At 38.4% G+C, this 18,104-nt stretch overlaps 1 protein-coding gene across 3 annotated transcripts in view; it reads right to left on the bottom strand.

Moving 5' to 3' along the window:
• Window positions 1–11,792: 11,792 nt before the first annotated feature.
• Window positions 11,793–18,104, bottom strand: part of LOC122117516 (WD repeat containing planar cell polarity effector) — a 254,959-nt gene continuing 248,647 nt past the window's right edge. For all 3 annotated transcript variants that reach the window (XM_042691281.1, XM_042691282.1, XM_042691283.1), the window contains one exon: window positions 11,793–12,749. In XM_042691281.1, the coding sequence (XP_042547215.1) occupies window positions 12,693–12,749 (57 nt within the window). In that variant the 3' untranslated portion in view covers window positions 11,793–12,692. The remainder of the gene's footprint in view (window positions 12,750–18,104) is intronic.

The following is an 18,104-nucleotide window of genomic DNA, read 5'->3' as shown; positions in this document are numbered from 1 at the left end:
ACTAGGAAATGGAAAGACCTCCCATGCTCCTGGATAGGCCGACTTAATATAGTAAAGATGGTGATACTTCCAAAACTAATATACAAATTTAATGCAATTCCTATTAAAATCCCAATGACGTACATCACTGAAATACAGAAAACAGTCCAAAAATTTATATGGAACAACAAAAGACCTAGAATAGCCAAAACAATTCTAGGGGATAAAGACAATATGGGAGGGCTATCCATGCCGAACTTCAAACTCTACTACAGAGCTATAATCACAAAGACAGCATGGTACTGGCACAAAAACAGACCCGAAGACCAATGGAACAGAATAGAAGATCCAGATATAAATCCACAGGCCTACAGCCAGCTGATATTCGACAAAGGAGCCAAAGACATACAATGGAAGAAACACAGCCTCTTCAACCGCTGGTGCTGGGAAAACTGGGCAGCCACATGCAGAAAACTAAAAGTGGACCCCAGCCTATCACCATGCACCAACATCAACTCAAAATGGATTAAAGACCTTAACATTAAACCTGAATCTCTGAAACTACTGCAGGACAGAGTAGGAGAGACACTTGAACTAATAGGCACAGGAAGGAACTTCCTGAACAGAGTCCCAGGGTCACAACAAGTTGGAGAGAGACTCGACAAATGGGACTACCTTAAAATAAAAAGCTTCTGCACAGCTAAATCTATCGCAACTAAGCTAGAAAGACAACCAACTAATTGGGAAAAAATATTTACCAGCAATATATCAGACAAGGGGTTAACATCCTGTATATACAGGGAACTCAAGAAACTAATCCCTCCCAAACCTAACAAACCAATTACTAAATGGGCAAGGGAACTAAAGAGGGACTTCTCAAATGAAGAAATAAAAATGGCAAAGAAACACATGAGGAAATGTTCATCATCCCTGGTGGTGAAGGAAATGCAAATAAAGACAACCCTGAGATACCACCTTACCCCAGTCAGAATGTCCCACATCCACAAATCAGCCAACGACAAATGCTGGAGGGGATGTGGAGAAAGAGGAACCCTATTACACTGCTGGTGGGAATGTACACTTATACAACCACTTTGGAAAGCAGTCTGGAGGGTCCTTAGAAAGCTAAAGATTGACCTCCCTTACGACCCAGTCATACCACTTCTAGGCATCTACCCTGAACAACAGGAACCAATATACAAGGACACGTGCACCTCCATGTTTATTGCAGCACTGTTCGCAATAGCTAGGATATGGAAACAACCTAGGTGCCCCACCACAGATGAATGGATCCAAAAATTGTGGTATCTATACACAATGGAATATTATGCAGCCATTAGAAATGACAAAATAATGGCATTTGCAGGGAAATGGATGGAGCTAGAAGGAATCATGTTGAGCGAGGTAAGCCAAGAACGAAGAGACAAACGGTACATGGTCTCCCTCATAAGTGGATGCTAAATCCAAAAGGTTAGGTGATACGACAAAACTAACAGGACTTAAGAAACAAAGAACTCCCGCTCATCTGGTTGAACCACTACTAAATATCCTCATGCTGCTGATCACAAATATGGTATATAACATGTGAACACTGTTATATATTACAGACTGTGGTAGACAATTTGCTCCAGGGAAGTTAGAATGAACTTGTGACTTTGAAATTATGTAATCATTTAATCACAATCAAAAAAAAAAAAAAAAAGAACCTCGGGGAAGGGAGGGAGGGAGGGGATGGTAGGGGGAAAACAATGGAGGGGGTAACAATGTTCAAGAGGAAGTGTACTCATAACCTCACTCATGTAACTGTAACCCTCTGTATAGTAGCTTTACAATAAAAAAAAATAATAAAAAAAATAAAATAAAATAAAATAATGTATGGACATCCTCCACCCATTATCCCTAGCCTTCAGACTGAATTGCTTGCTGATTTGGATGATACTGTGTAAGCTTGACTATTTACAGCTGGTGCATAAGAGTATGTGGCCCCAGCTTAGAGCATTATGATTCTGCTTCTATTCCTACCTCCCGCTCCCCCATTTGTTTAAACCAGGGGACTGGGTGTTTGTTCGAAGGCACAACTTGAGATCTCTGGAACCACGGTGGAAGGGACCTTACATGGTGCTACTGGCTACATCTACTGCCCTTAAGGTGGATGGCATTGCTGCTTGGATCCACTGCTCCCATGCCAGACCAGATGACTCCTTTGCCCTGGACGACCATGGGGAAACATGGGAAGTCTCCAAGCATCCTACCCAACCACTCTGCATATGCCTCAAGAAAAGAAAAATGAACTGATTGTTATTGGTATTGTTGTTTAATAGTGTGGCTAAGGTCAGAGAGGGACTATACCTGTTCAAGATCGAAAGCTGTTGGAGTCTAGTTTTGGGCCAGAGCCACAAGATTGTGTCTCAGGACCATAAGTCAAGGGGGGGAATGAAGGGTTAAAGTTTTGAGGCAGTGACCACTTGTTGCTTGTTTCTGTCTAGCAGAGCAACACATGGTGGTAATCCAAACACCTGGTTGATTGTGTGCTTTTATAACTCCTGCAAATCCTTAGCTCGGGGCTCTCCTCCTGGGCTCCGCTGTGTCGGAGTGTAGGACGAGGCCCGAGCTGCAGCCCGTTTAAATAAAACAGCTGTAGAGTCTGACTCTCGGTGGTCTTCTTGGTGGGGGTCCTGTGACCTTGGCATAATACTTATCTTCATTGAATTTGTCTTCATATTCTTTTGTGATTTGCCTTACTTACTTTATGTAGGTATTTGTATTATCCTTTAATTAATCCAGGACTTTATTAATGATATCTTGATCATTCTTAAAAGCCATCTTCTTTTTTTTTTTTTAAAGTTGTGGGGCTTGAACTCAGGGCCTAGACTCTGGCTGAGCTTTTTTGCTCAAAGCTAGCACTCTACCACTTTGAGCCACAGCTCCACTTCAGATTTTCTGGTGGTTAATTGGAGATAAGAGTCTCACAAACTTTCTTGCCTGGGCTGCCTTCAAATGCGATCTTCAGATCTCGGCCTCCTGAGTAGCTAGGGTCACAGGTGTGAGTCTCTAGTGCTTGGCTTACAATCATTCTTTTATTTCTTCATTTGAGATTACCTTCACTTCACTGTTGTTGGTGCCTCTTACCATGTAGTGGTTGACTTTTGGTAAGAGTCACATTATCTTTTTTTTCTTTAACTGTATTTTTTCTTTTCTTTTTTCTTTTTTCTTTTTTGGTACTGGGGCTTGAACGTTGTACTTGCTAGGCAAGTGCTTTGCCAACGAGCTACATCTGGCCCTCTTTTTTTTTTTTCTCTGTATTTCTTGTGATTCTGCATTCAGATTTGCACATGAGACAAGTCCATTACCTGGAAATTTAATAACCTAAAGTCTTGCCATTGAAATGTTTTCAATGTTCAGGCATGACTATATAATGGCAGGGTTGAGATATAGTTTCACTTCACTAGATGGGATTAGGAGGGGTAGTTTAGCTACCAAACATCTGCTCATTGCTTAGAGCACCAGGTCTGATCTCTTTATCACTCAGCTAAAGGAAAACTAGCTAGAGTGTCTTGCAGCTCCTAGTGTATGGGCTGGTGCTATATTGGGTTAATGGCATGGCCAGCCCAGGATCTGCTGTTGTCTTCTGTGTTGCTTTCCCCTAAGTAGACTCTTTCTGTCTCTGTCGTCTTTCTGTCTCTGTTTGTCTCTTTCTTTTTCTCTGTCTACCTCTGTCTTTCTGTTTCTCCTGCACTGGAAGTTGCTAATGGCTGCAAAGAACTTTGTAGTCCATGGGCCAGACAGTTTCTCACTTGTTGCACTAGGCCCCCAGTTTGTGCCTCCAGGGGCAGCTAAGTGTCAAGCCTAGGCATGTCCTCCAAATACATCAAATTGTGGAGGAAGCAAACAAAGCACTGAGTTCTGTACTAGTGGTGGAGAGCAGAGGGACTGAAGCAGTCTTCCAGAAGGTTTTAGTGATTGTAGACCCTTCCTAGCTACGGATGGGGCCACGGTCCACCACACCCTGTGATGTGGAGGCTCTTGCTGTGTAAACGTATTAGTGGATCCATTTCAGACTCTCTTCCTCTCCAGAATCATCCTTTGTGGCTGCTTTCCATCAAGATACTCTGTCAGAGTGTTCCAACACTCCTTGTACTATCGTACTATCGTTGTTTGGCTTTCACGTACCTAGAATATCTCAGTCTCAAATCCCACCTGCCAGCAAATACCTGCTGTTAGCAGCTAGCTCCTGGAGGCAGACACTCTCTACCCCCCCCCCCCCCCCCCAGCCACCATACTCTGTTTTCCACAGTGGTCCTTACACAATGTAACTTGCAGAAAGGGTGCGTTTGTCAACCACATTGGTGTTGCTCTTGGCAGCTTAAACTTAGTGGGTCTACATGTAGAGAAACTGTAATTGTTCCTTGTTTTCAAGGCCTCAGAATGGCTCAGTATCAAACTCCACTTGGTATCCCTGCCCGCTCTGGACCAGCCTGTGGTTCTTGGAGCTAGGGCACTCTGCTACTTACGGGGCTAGTGGTCTGTTTCCACAACCATCCAAAGTCAACAGGATTTTCTCTCTCCTGGAAGGGTGGGGACACCAATCATCAGTTTTCCGGGCTGAGAACCTTGGAAGTTTAAGTGCCCTAATGCTGAGTGCTGAGAGATAGGGAATCTTACCCATTTTATAGGTTCATGTTTTTACTTTTTAACATTCAAAAAGTAGCATTTGGGGATCTTTAAAATTTTTAATTTTTTTGTTCCTTCTTCATATTGCTGTTTTTTGGAAGTTCCTAGTAATTTTGTGAAACTGAAATATTTGATTGCAAAAGTATAAACATTTGAAAAGGCTGAAGTGAAAAAAGATGAGAAAATTTGTATCTTAAAAGGTAGTTATTTAATTCCCTTCACTTGCTGGTATCCTTATAGAAACATTTCTGGAACCAGCTGGTTTGTTGATGTTTCTCTGCCTGTTTGCTTTTCTCTTCTTTATGTAGACACTGACTTTCCTGATTACATATTCATTCGTACATGGCTTCATCATGAGCAGCTTAAAGTGATAGCCTCAGACTTAACTTGAGTCTACATGGCTCTGGGTTTCCTGCCCACAATTACATATCCATGTTATAATTCCAGACATGCAGGAGAGATTAGCTAATTGCTTCAATCAGTTGTGTTCTGGGACTGGAGTTTGGAATGTGGGAACCAGGTCAAATAGTAGAAGGGATTTGTGCCCTTCCAGAGTTATATGAATAGGAAAAACAATGCCAAAAAGAAAATTTTGGTATTCCTAGTAAGTTTAAAGAATTTTATCTTTAATGTAAGAACAGAGTAAAGGAAATAATGTTTCCTAGTCTGACAGTGTCTTCTACCCTACTATGATTTATGTAAGCACATCTCTCCTCAGTAGTGGGAAGCTTCATAGAATGATCACAAAATGAGAACCTGCTAACTTCTACAAACTCCTCAAATGAATCTTTGTATGTAAGATTTCATTTTTATATGAAATCTTATCAAATAATGACTTTAATTGTATGCCCTAAAATTATTATATTTCACATCTTAAAATGTCTGTTCATGCTATATAGATATTAAAATCTAATATTTTAGGAAATCACTCATTTTATGTACATGTCTAGAATTACTTCCTGTGTAATTTTAAAATCTGAAATCCTCTTGGCATGCTAGGTAAATACATTATATTATACCGAAGGATTAAGCTTTACTGTTTTGTGTCAGATTAATCCCTCATATAGAGATTGTCACTTGACAGAAATGTGGCTGCAAGTCAGAAAAAAACCCTCAATGGATAAGTAACATGGCATTGTTTCATATAGGATGAATGTTATGCCTTTTGAGTGGTTGTGGTGTAATTTTCCAAAGTAAACTTCATTAGCACACTTTTCTTAGAGTTTCACAGGAATCCATGGAAAAGGAATGTCTGATAAGTTGATGTGATGAAAGTACAACTGAGTATTTTGTGCTGGTTCTTCTCCTTTTATTGGAGTAACATTTGGTAAGGATAATTCTTTGTGTTATTTTCATAGTTGTAAATAATCTATTTTGATTATTTTCTTTCTTTTTTTTTTTTTTTTTGTCGGTCGTGGGACTTGAACTCTGGGCCTGGGCGCTGTCCCTCAGCTCTTCAGCTCAAGGCGAGCGCTCTACCACTTGAGCTACAGCGCCACTTCCGGTTTTCTGGTGGTTTATTGGAGATAGGAGTCTCACGGTCTCTCCTGCCCGGGCTGGCTTTGAACCGCGATCCTCAGATCTCAGCCTCCTGAGTAGCTAGGATTACAGGCGTGAGCCACCAGTGCCCGGCTATTTTGATTATTTTCTATCTCCTTCCACTTTTAATTTTTATATAAAAGTTTGTACATTACTGGCTTTGAATAAAATTGTTTTTAATAAAAAGCCAGTGGAGCCAGGCATGATGTCATTCATATCTGTAATTCCAGACCTTGGGAGGCCTAAGCATGAGGACAGACAGTTTGAGGCCACCCTGGGCTACATATTAAGATCCTTCCTGTCTCAAAACAAGTTAGAAGCTTTAATAAATAATAAAGTTTTTAACACAAGAAAAACATATGTGTAATTTTTATGTTAGAATAATTGTGAGGAAATACTTTGTGTGTGCATGGAGTAGTGAGGATTAACCCAGGATCTTGTTCATGCTAAGTAGGCACTGAATACCTCAGACAAGTAATAACTCCTTTAGAGAGGTAAGAACAAAAATAAAGGTTTGAATAGTTTGTTAGCATTATAAATTTGAAATCTGGATTTTTATAAATGAATTTTAAACTCCATGACTTTTCAAAAAAGGTAACTTTTTCTTGGAGCACTTTTAGGTTCACAGAAAATTGTAAGTGAAGTACTGAGATTTCCCATGTCACCTGCCTCTGCACATGCAGGAGCCTCCCTGTTATCAGCATCTCCCAGCAGAGAGGTGCATTTGTTATATCCACTGACTACACTGACACATCACTACTGCCTGAAGTCTACAAGATATATTGGGTTCATACTTGCATGTTGTATGTTCTGTGGGTTTTTTTCTTTTTCTTTTTTTTGTGGGGGTTTGAACCCAGGCCTGGGCACTGTCCCTGAGCTTCTTTTGCTCAAGGCTAGCGCTTTATCACTTGAGCCATAGTGCCACTTCCAGCTTTTTCTGTTTATGTGGTGCTGAGGAATTGAACCGATGGCCTCATGCATACAAGGCAAGCACTCTACCACTGAGCCACTTTCCCAGCCCCTGTTCTGTGGTTTTGACCAACCAACAATGACATATATGCATTGTTAGACTCATACAGAATACTGTAGTTTCAATGCTTTAAGAATTCTGTGCTCTGGGGCTGGGAAGGTGGCTCAGTGGTAGAGCGCTTGCCTTGCATGCTCGAGGCCCTGGGTTTGATTCCTTAGCACCACATAAGCAAAAAGAAAAAAGCCGGAAGTGGCGCTGTGGCTCAAGTGGTAGAGCACTAGCCTTGAGCTGAAGAGCTGAGGGACAGCGCCCAGGCCCAGAGTTCAGGCCCCACTACCGGACCCAAAAAAAAAAAAAAAAAAAAAAAAAAAAAGAAAAAAAAGAATTCTGTGCTCTGCCTGTTTATTTCACCCCTATAATCTTGGCACTTACTGATTTGTTCAAAATTTTTTATTGTAAAAATGGACAGAGGGGTTAGTTACATGTCAGTACATTTCTTTTTGAACAATGTCACCCCTTCCCTCATTTTCTCCCAGATTTTCCTTCTAAATTCCGTTCTCCCCCAAGTTGTATAGTTCATTTTCAACATAGTGTCCATGAATTAGTTCATACTTTGTCCCATCATTTCTGTGCTTCCCCTTCCCCTCCCTAAATCAGATAAACTTGCATACAGGACAAAAGGTACAGAAAAATAAAAAACAGTGACAAAGGGGGGAAAACAGAAAAAAATCCCACAGAAAAGTAAAAAAAACCTTGTTTCCATTTCTTAGAATCATTTTGATAAGCATCATTTTATATGATCTTAGCACATAGCTATTGAGCCCTTGTGCTCCTCTCCTAAGAATATCCTTCTTTCATCTCACTGTGTGAATATGGTAGACTCCTGTTTATCATGTTTTTACTATCCATTGGATTTACTTGTAGGTTTGCTCTTTTCAGAATGTGATACATAGGATGCAATCTCTTCAGGTTGATTTCTGTCACTAGTAATATTCACTTACAAATTCTTAATGTCTCTTCATGTCTTAGTAATCAATTTATTTTTAGAGCTGAGTAACATCCATTAATTTTATATGCCAGTTTCTCAGTTTACCCACTGAAGGGCATCTTGATTGCTTCCATGCTTTTGGAAATTATGAACAAATCTGTGATTTATAAAAAACTGTATACAGTTTTTTGTTTTTGTTTTATGGTCATGGGGCTTGAACCTGAGGTCTTTTGCTAGAGCTCTATCACTTTGATTTACAGCTCCGCTTCCTGTTTTCAGGTGGTTAGTTGGAGATAAGCCTTTTGGACTTTCCTGCCTGGGCAAGCTTTAAACATTGATGCTCAGATCTCAGCCTCCTGAGTAGCTAGTAGCATAGGCATGAGCCACCAGTGCCTGTGTACAGGTTCTTAGGTGTACATGTTTTCAATTTGATGATGATGTAATTGTACAAAGGGGTTATAATTCCAATGTTTCTTGGTCAATATCATCCATGTTTTCATCTCTTTTGGGTAAATAACAAGGAACCTGATTGCTGGGCCATCTTGAAAGAGTATGTTTAGTTTAAGAATATCCCAAAGTATTTTCCAAAGTTGCATATGATGTGGAACATCTTTTCTTTTAAAATTGTACATATTACTACATATTAATTGTCCATGCAAATGGTTTCACACTGACATTTCCATGTATGCTTATATCATCCTAGTGTGGTCCTACAATCTCCAGCAACCCTGATTTACCCCCCCTCCTACCTCACAATCCCCAGTCTCTGTGCCCTTCCCTAGAAGTCCCTTTGTCACTTGCAGCATATATTTTTTTTAAATTCTAAGAAGACATTTTCATATGCTTATTTTTCATCTGTATGTCTTCATTGCTGAGATATGTTAGGGTCATTGGCTCAAAGTTTTGGTAGTTTTGGAAGTCTGAGCCTACAGCGTGTGAGGCAGGTATACTACCATTTAAGCCATGTCCCAGCCCTTGTATTTTATTTTTCAAATAGTCTTTGGTTTTGTCTGAGGTGGTCTCAGACCATGATCCTTCTTTTTATGTCTCCAGTGTATCTGGGACCACATGCGCCACCATTCATGGGACTCATTGATTGAGAGAGGGTCCTAATAACTTTTTGCTTGAGTTGGCCTTGAACTTTGATCCTCCCAATCTATGCCTCCTAGTAACTGAGATTACAAGCATGAACCACTGCACTTGGCATTTGGCTCTTTTATTTTTCTTTTTGGCAGTTGTAGGGCTTGAACTCAGTGTCTGGGTGCTGTCTCTGAGCTCTGCTCTTTTTTTTGCTTAAGGCTAGTGCTCTACCATTTTGAACCACAGCACCACTTTTGGTTTTCTGATGGTTAATTGGAGATAAGAGTCTGATGGGACTTTTCTGCCTGGGCTGGCTTTGAACTTCAATCCTCATATCTCAGCCCTGAGTTGCTAGGATTACTGGCATGAGCCACTAGCACCCAGCTTAGATTTTTTTTTTTAATCTTGCAAACTAAAAGTCTGTACCCACTAAACAGCAACTCTTGATATTCCTCTTCCCTCAACCTCTGGCAGCCACAATTCTACTTTCTGTTTCTGTGAATCTGACTGCTCTAGATACCTCATCCCAATGGAATCATACAATACTTGTTTTATGTGACTGGCTTATTTCACTTAGCACAACATCTTCAAAGTCCATCTGTGTTACAACATATGTCAGAATTGCCTTCCTTTTTAAGGCTGAACATCCCAGTGTGTATATACATACACCACATTTTGTTTATCCATTCATCTGTTGATGGACATTTGGGTTGTTTCTACCTTTTGGCTATTGTGAATATTACTGCTATCAACATAGTTATATAGATACTGTTTGGGTTTTTGCTTTTAATTCTTCAAGTCATACACAAGAAGTGGAATTGCTGGATCAGATGGTGGTTCTATTTTTAATTTTTTGGAGAACCATCACACTGTTTCCCATGGTGGCTGCACCATTTTACATTCCTACTAACAACATAAAGCGTGCCAATTTAGCTCGCTAACATTTGTCTTTTTCTTTCCTCTTAAAAAAAGTAATAGCCATCCTTGTGTGTATGAAGTGGTGTGTCATTGTGGCTTTGTTCTTCATTTCCCTAAAGATTAGTGATGTTATCATTTCATGTGCTATGGACTATTTATGTATTTTTTGAGAAATGACTATTCAAGTGCTTTGCTCATTTTTAAATTATTTGTACTTTTTATACCTATTTCTCAATCTAAGTTGCAGAAGTTCTTTATGTTTTCTATATTTAGCCCTTATTAGACACATTTTGAAAATATTTGCTCTCATTTCTTTTTTTTTTTTTTTTGGGTCCGGTCGTGGGCCTGAACTCTGGGCCTGGGCGCTGTCCCTCAGCTCTTCAGCTCAAGGCTAGCGCTCTACCACTTGAGCTACAGCGCCACTTCCGGCTTTTTTCTTTTTGCTTATGTGGTGCTGAGGAATCGAACCCAGGACATCATGCATGCAAGGCAAGCACTCTACCACTGAACCACCTTCCCAGCTCCTCTCATTTCTTAATTGCCTTTTTGTCCTGATGATGATGATGCTCTCCTATGATGGACAGAAATTTTGAATTTTGATGAGTTATCTACTTTTATTTTTGTTGCCAGCAGTATGTTATAGCCAAGAATTCCCAATGGAATGTAATTAGAGTTCATCAAGGAGTTTCATAATTGTAGATCTTATGTGTGGGTACTTGATTCATTTAATTTTGTGTGTATGTCATGATACTGAGGTTTGAACATATGACTTTGTGCTTTCTAGGTACTCTACCACATGAGCCATACTCTCACCCTTTATTGCTTTTGTTATTTTTCAAATAGGGTAAATGGAGCACTTTAGTTCTGCACACTCCAAGAACTATGATTCAGCTGGTTCATCAAATTCATCTAACCTTGAGTCATGTACACATGCATGATCTTAGGAAACCTTGAGGTTATATTTTGGCCATATGCCACTTTTTCTAATGGTAGTATAAACATGCAAGACTGGAGGACAGGGTGTGATGGACTGTACACAGTGTTGTTGTGCTGTTAGCTGTGTGTTGTTGCTTTTGAGAGCAGGAGAGATTGTAAATAAAGTCTGACCCCATTCCTACTGTGCCTGTCATTTTTCTTTGGCCTGCCCAAATTGGAAAACCAGCACTGGCCTCTCACATTCATGACTGGGTCTACTGAGAATGTAGCCTCCTATTTATGCTTCCTGCCTAGCTGGGACAGGCACCTGACAGGCATACACCTAACATGTTTGAGCAATAACACATTGAAAACCCTATCAACTTCTTTCTTTGCTGGTAGGGGTATAGATGAAGAAGGACTAGAAATAAAAATTCAAAGTATATTTTTAACAAATTTTAATTTTATAATTCATGGATAGTATTTCAAAAGAATGATTACTATGGAAGCTACAATTATGAAATATCTGCTGCTGAGTGTGTGACAAGAATTGTGAAAGAGACTGGAAATGTCACTATTAATCGTGAGGCCTTGAGTTCAATTTCCAGTACTACCTCCTTTCTTACCTCACCTCACCCCCACCAAAATAAAAAACTGTTAGGGTCTGAGATTTTAGCCTACTTTGAAGCTAACAAATTTTGGAACTATAGCTGTACAGATCTTAGACTCAAAGACAAAGAACAGTTTTTATTACAACAACAGTAGACAAAATGTCAACTTTTTTTTTTGCATTTGTTTCCTAACTACATTCCCATACAGCAATGTGAAAAGGGCCAAATGACCCTGCATACAGCAATATGAAAAGGGCCAAATGACCCTGCATACAGCAATGTGAAAAGGGCCAAATGACCCTGCATACAGCAATGTGAAAAGGGCCAAATGACCCTGCATACAGCAATGTGAAAAGGGCCAAATGACCCTGCATACAGCAATGTGAAAAGGGCCAAATGACCCTGCATACAGCAATGTGAAAAGGGCCAAATGACCCTGCATACAGCAATGTGAAAAGGGCCAAATGACCCTGCATACAGCAATGTGAAAAGGGCCTAATGACCCTGCACACTGTGGGCTGTTTCAAGGACAGAAGCCTGAGCTTAAGGAGCTCAAATCTCATAACAGGTGGTAAGCCTGCTTCCACTTCGCTCCACAGACATAGCATCTCTGTGTTCCAGGGGACATCATGGCAATAATTTGAAAGACACATGGACCTACTAACATTAGGTCTGAGGTGATATTTTTCTTAATACTTTATTTACATGTAAATTAAATACTTTATTTAAATGTAAATTAATTATGTAAATAAGACATGAGGAAGGAAATTTAAAATGCTAGAGAGAACAAATTAATCTACTTACAAGGCATCAAATGGTGTATGATAATTTCCAAAATTTGTATATTATTGAAAGTAAGTAGGTTAAGAAGATTGATTTATGATGCTTTTCTGTTATGCTGTGCTGCATATTCTGTCTTTCCTTTATAAAAATGCATAAAGAAGAATAGAATCAGGGCATGAAAAAGATGTGAAAAAGACCAGTTTCTTTGTGAAGTTAAAAAAAACAACTTTGTCATTATTTACATCAAACCAAAGTGAACCATTCTGAGAGAACCACCTTCTCCATCTCCAGGGTCCTGCAAATAAACAGATGAAAATAATTAAAATAAAATCATGCTTAAATAGTAAAACACTGACTTACATTTATATCTATACTGTTTGTAACTTGAGTATTTTAAAACAATGAAATGAAATTGTTTAAAATACTTGTATATATTTAAACAGAAGAACTGCATCTTACTCAGAATTCATAGTCATAAAAATTACAAAGAAATAGGTCTGACGCTGGTGGCTCACCCCTGTAATCCTAGCTACTCAGGAGGCCAAGATCTGAGAATTGCGGTTCAAAGCCAGCTAGGGCAGGAAAGTCTGTGAGATTCTAATCTCCAATTAACCACCAGAAAACTGGAAGTGGCACTGTGGCTAAGTGGTAGAGTGCTCACATTGAGCTGAAGAGCTTAGGGACAGTGCCCAGGCCCAGAAGTTCAGGCCCCACAACTGAAAGAAAAAAAAAAACCAAAACAAAAAACAAAACAAAACAAAGAAATAATATCTGAAGCATAAAAAGTCAAAGTCAAAGAAGGAAGGGCAGGATGGTAGTAGAGATTTGGAAATATCTGAAGATACAACAAAAATTGTTATATGAGATCTAAACTATTGATTCTTAAATACTGTACATTCTAAAAAGTTCTACATAGCTTCTATATAAAATGTGTGCCTTTTTTTTTTTTTACTGAATATTTGATAGTAAGGGAATGGATTACAAAAAAAGATCATAAATCTTCCCCCCCCTTGCCCCCCCCCCCCCCCAACCCCTGCCTGTCTTCCTTCCTGTCTGTCTGTCTTTTTTGCCAGTACTGGGGTTAAATTTAGGGCCTTGGCACCTTACCACTTGAACCATGTCTTGAACTCTTGTTTTTATTTTTCAGATAGGATCTTCTGCTTTTTACTCTGGCCAGCCTTGGATTGAAATCCTTTTAATCTAAGTAGGTGAGATTACAGACTCCTGACCCAAGATCACAGTTTTATAGGCCTTTGATAACATTTATGAGAGATTAGTGAGAACTTCATCTATTTCCCATTTGTTCTTCCCATAGTTCTCATCGTTTCCTCCAACCCAACTTCATCAGATACAGAATAAGATTTTATGATAGGATTCTGAAATTAGAGGATGTTTGAAGGTAAGACTAAAGATGAATGAAAATATCTGAACATTTTTTAATGGGAGTTTTTTAAAAAAAATTTGAAGGTAGCTTCTTGGAATGGAAAAGATGAAGGTTAAGACAAGCAGAAAAGGTCAAAATCTATGTACATATGACCAGATAAGATGATGTTAAATGAAATGAACCCCAAGATATGGAAACAAATGGTTTTTTCTTTCTTGCTATTGTTTCTAACGTATTTATAATGTACCATGTGATTTTTTTGTTTCTTTGTATGTTCCTTCCCCATGGTATAACCCTTGTTTTCACTGTATTTGATGTTGGTGGCTGCATCTTGTATATACACTTCTTTAATTTGGGGAGGGGAAGGGAAAACTAAAATGCTTAAATAGTGATACAAGTTGACCCACTGTAACAGTGAGATGTACAAGACATTATGTTGAAAAACTAGCTTTACAATTTAGGCAGAGTGGTGGTGGGGGCAGGAGGGGGAAGGAGTGTAGTTGTGGAGTTGGGAGGGAAGGGATGGTAGGGGAAACACAAAGGTGGAGGCAACAATGCCTGATAGGAAACGTACTCATTACCTTGCTCATGTAACTGTAACCCCTCTGTACAGTATTTTTACAATAAAAAAAAGTATAAAAAAAAGAGTAATAGACAAGAGACAGCAGATAGGATTCGCACTACCATGTCATAACTGGAAATATTTTTCTTAATGTGGAGGTGAAAATAATGTATTTTAAAATGATTTCTGTGGTGTTGGAGCTATTAACAACAATTTAGGGCTAGGGCTGTAGCTCAGTGGTAGAGCACTTACGTAACGTGCATAGCCTCAGGTCCAACCCCTATTACTATGTTATTCCTATATATTTTTTAAAAGATATGTCTCTTTGTTATCATAGAGGTGATGTACAGAAGGATTACAGGTAATGAGTACATTTCTTTTTTTGGCCAGTCCAGGAGTTTGAACTCAGGGCCTAAGCACTGTCCCTGAGCTTCTTTTGCTTAAGGTTGGTACTCAAACACTTGGGCACAGCGCCACTTCCAGCTTTTTCTGTGTATGTGGCACAGAGGATTAGAATCCACGGCTTCATGCATGTTAGGCAAACACTCTACCACTAAGCCACATTCCCAGCCCCATGAATACATTTCTTTTTGAACGACATCACCTTTCCCTTGCTCTCTCCTGTCCCTACCCACAAATTGAAAATTTTTTCCACACAGTGTCTAGTGAGTATCATTGCTGTATTTGTTCACCCTTTGTCCTACCTTTTATGTACCTTCCCAAAGAAAAATAAGCTAATAAAACAACAAAAGGAAAAAACAACACAAAATCTTGTTTCCGTTTCTTGGAGCTCATTTAAAAAATACTTTATATGATTATATGCATATCCTATGTTCAATCTTAATAATTCAAAAGCATTTTATAAAGTCTGCCTTTATAGTATTTCTAGTCATCTCTCTAAGGAAACAGGTATGAGTCTGAAAAGTTAGGGAAACACACATACACGTGTGTGTGTGTGTGTGTGTGTGTGTGTGTGTGTGTGTGAATGTGCCTGTGGATATTGAAATGCACAAAAATTTAAAAAAAAACCTGGAATAACAGGAACTAGAAGAATGAGTAATTTAATACTGCCTGGGGCTTGTATGTGTGTGCTGGCAAGTTTAGTGGTTTTAGGTAGCTTTCAATTGCAAAACAAAACAGAATATTACAAGCACTGTCATTTTAAAAACATACGCTCCGACTCTTGGCTTATAAACCACCAAACCAATGTTTTAGTTTCTACAATCATTAGAATGGCCATTGAGGAACCTGGACTTAGCATTTGGTTTTGTTCACTGTTGGAGAGTCTCGGTAAATTATTTTATTTTCCTTTTATATGGATATATGCTGTTGCTTGAAGGCCAGGTGCATACCCAAGAAGTATCATATGATTGGACCTTTTCTTCACTCTTCCCTTTGCTTTTCTAACTCCCTCCTATTCTTCCTCCCTCTCTGCCTGCCTGGCCTTTCTCTTTCTCTTTGTGTATTCCAGTGATCCTAGAATCTACTTAAAAAAAAAAAAAGAAATTTCCCCTTTGATGGATTTCTTTTAAATCTATCCTTTTTTAAAAAATTTACTTTAGGGTATTTTGAAGGTTTCCATGGTAGCTTGCTCCATGTTAAACTTGACTTGAACCCTATTTGCTCAAGAGGGATATTTTGAAGATTAATAAAGCATTTTATGTTTGGTTATTTAATCATTATTAAAAGGCATAACCATTAAGTAAAAATTGGAAAAACAGAAAAGCATGAAAATTTCTCTTAGCTCCATATAAAACTATAGTTAGTGCATATATTTCCAGTATCTTTTTCTCTATATTTTAATTAATAAAAATAGAAACCTAGCTATAAATATTTTATTTATAATTCTCTAGTTTCTGTTCCCAATTTTTGGGCTTCTCTGAAAACTTTCTGATACTTCTATGAAGTCTTTGATTTTAATGTTTGAATTTTATTCCATGAAATACTATATTTACTTAACCATTCTCTTTTTTTGGTTTCTAATTCTTTTTCAAAATAACCCTATGCTGGATATTCTTACATAAATTATTTTTGTATTTAGGATTATTTCCTTCCCTGATAAAAGTATCAAAATAGAATTATTGGACCAAGGCTTATGAAACTTTAGCCCTTTATAAACACTGAAGAATCAATAGTTTGGCTTTACTTTTCTAATAGTTTGGAAGGAAGCAACTCTGTTTGGTAATAGGAAGTTGTGGTTCCAAGAGAGGCTGACCTTTATTTTATTATGTGCTGAAATTGCGTTCACCCTTGACTAAAGCTGCATGTTAATTCCTGTAGTAATCTACAGCAACAAAAAGCTTTTCCCCATGTGATTTCTACATATGGTTAAGTTCTTTTTTTGAGCCACACCTTACTGCTGTTACCTAATGTTGGGTGATACCAGGTCACTTTCTTCTAAATGTACACAGACTTTCCCAAGGAAATTCAAGGAACAAGTTAAGGTTCGCTTTAGATGTGAACTGGATTCTGACATGTTGCTCACTGATTACAGATTTTTTTCTTTAATATAAGTGATTATGTAAATATTTGTATTGTGTTTCCTCTGTTACTAATGATCCCTTATAATGCTTTTGATTTAACACTAATTAAATTCTAGAAGGTATATATTTTCTGTAATGAAATGAGGTACTTTATGTAAGTACCTGGTTTATGTAGTATTTATTCTTTTGAACTTTTTGTATTTCACTTAATGTACCATCTTTAAGTATGTTTACATTACGGCAGGTATCAACATTTCATTTCTTTTTAGGCTGAGTAATATTTTATTTTATACATATATACAAGATTCAGACCATATGTTTCATTTTCTGATGGACATTTGGGTTGTTTCTATCTTTTGCCTATTGTATATAATACTGCTATGAATATGCTATGAATATTATATGAATATATAAACACATCTGTTCTTTGAATCCTTTTTTTTTTTTTTTTTTTTTTCCTGTCAGTCATGAGGCCAGAACTCAGGGCTTGGGCACTGTCCCTGAGCTCTTTTTCCTGAAGATTGGTGCTCCAGTCACAGCTCCACTTTTAATTTTCTGGGGGTTAATTGGGGATAAGAATCTCATGGACTTGCCTGCCTGGGCTTGCTCTGGACTGGGAACCAGCTACTCAGATCTCAGCCTCCTGAGTAACTAGGATTACAGAGTCCAGCTTGTTCTTTCAACTCTTTTGGGAATGTACCAGGTGTAGAACTGCTGTGTTGTAAGGTAATTTTCTGTTTACCTTTTTGAGGAACTGCCACATTTTTTCCAAAGAAATTTTACAATCCAACAGTAAGGCATAATCTTCACTTATTGCCAGTACTTTCTTTATTTTGACAATAGCTATGCTAATATATATGAAGTAATCTCACATTATAGTTTTGATTTGCATTTTCCTAATGACTGGTGATGTTATTTATCTTTTCCTGAACTTATTGGATATTGATATATCTTGGAAGAACTGTCTACCCAAGTATTATGTCTATTTAAAATTCTTTTTATTGTTTTTAAGTTGTAGATGTTCTTTATATGTCATGGTTATGAGCCACAGAAATGTGAATGAAAATGTTTTATTGTGTGAATTGCCTTTTTACACAATTAAAGGATCTGTGTGTGTTGTGTGTGTGTGTGTGTGTGCATGTGCATGTGTGAGTACTGGGGCTTTCACTCAAGGCCTCCTGCTGTCACTTAACTTTTTCATCTAAGGCTGGTACTCTGCCA

The sequence above is a fragment of the Dipodomys spectabilis genome, unplaced genomic scaffold (genome assembly GCF_019054845.1).
Source record: "Dipodomys spectabilis isolate Male_0828 unplaced genomic scaffold, ASM1905484v1 ptg000141l, whole genome shotgun sequence".
Classification (NCBI taxonomy): Eukaryota; Metazoa; Chordata; class Mammalia; order Rodentia; family Heteromyidae; genus Dipodomys; species Dipodomys spectabilis.
Note: the sequence above shows the minus strand (reverse complement) of the source record. Positions and strands in the feature narration are given on the sequence as shown.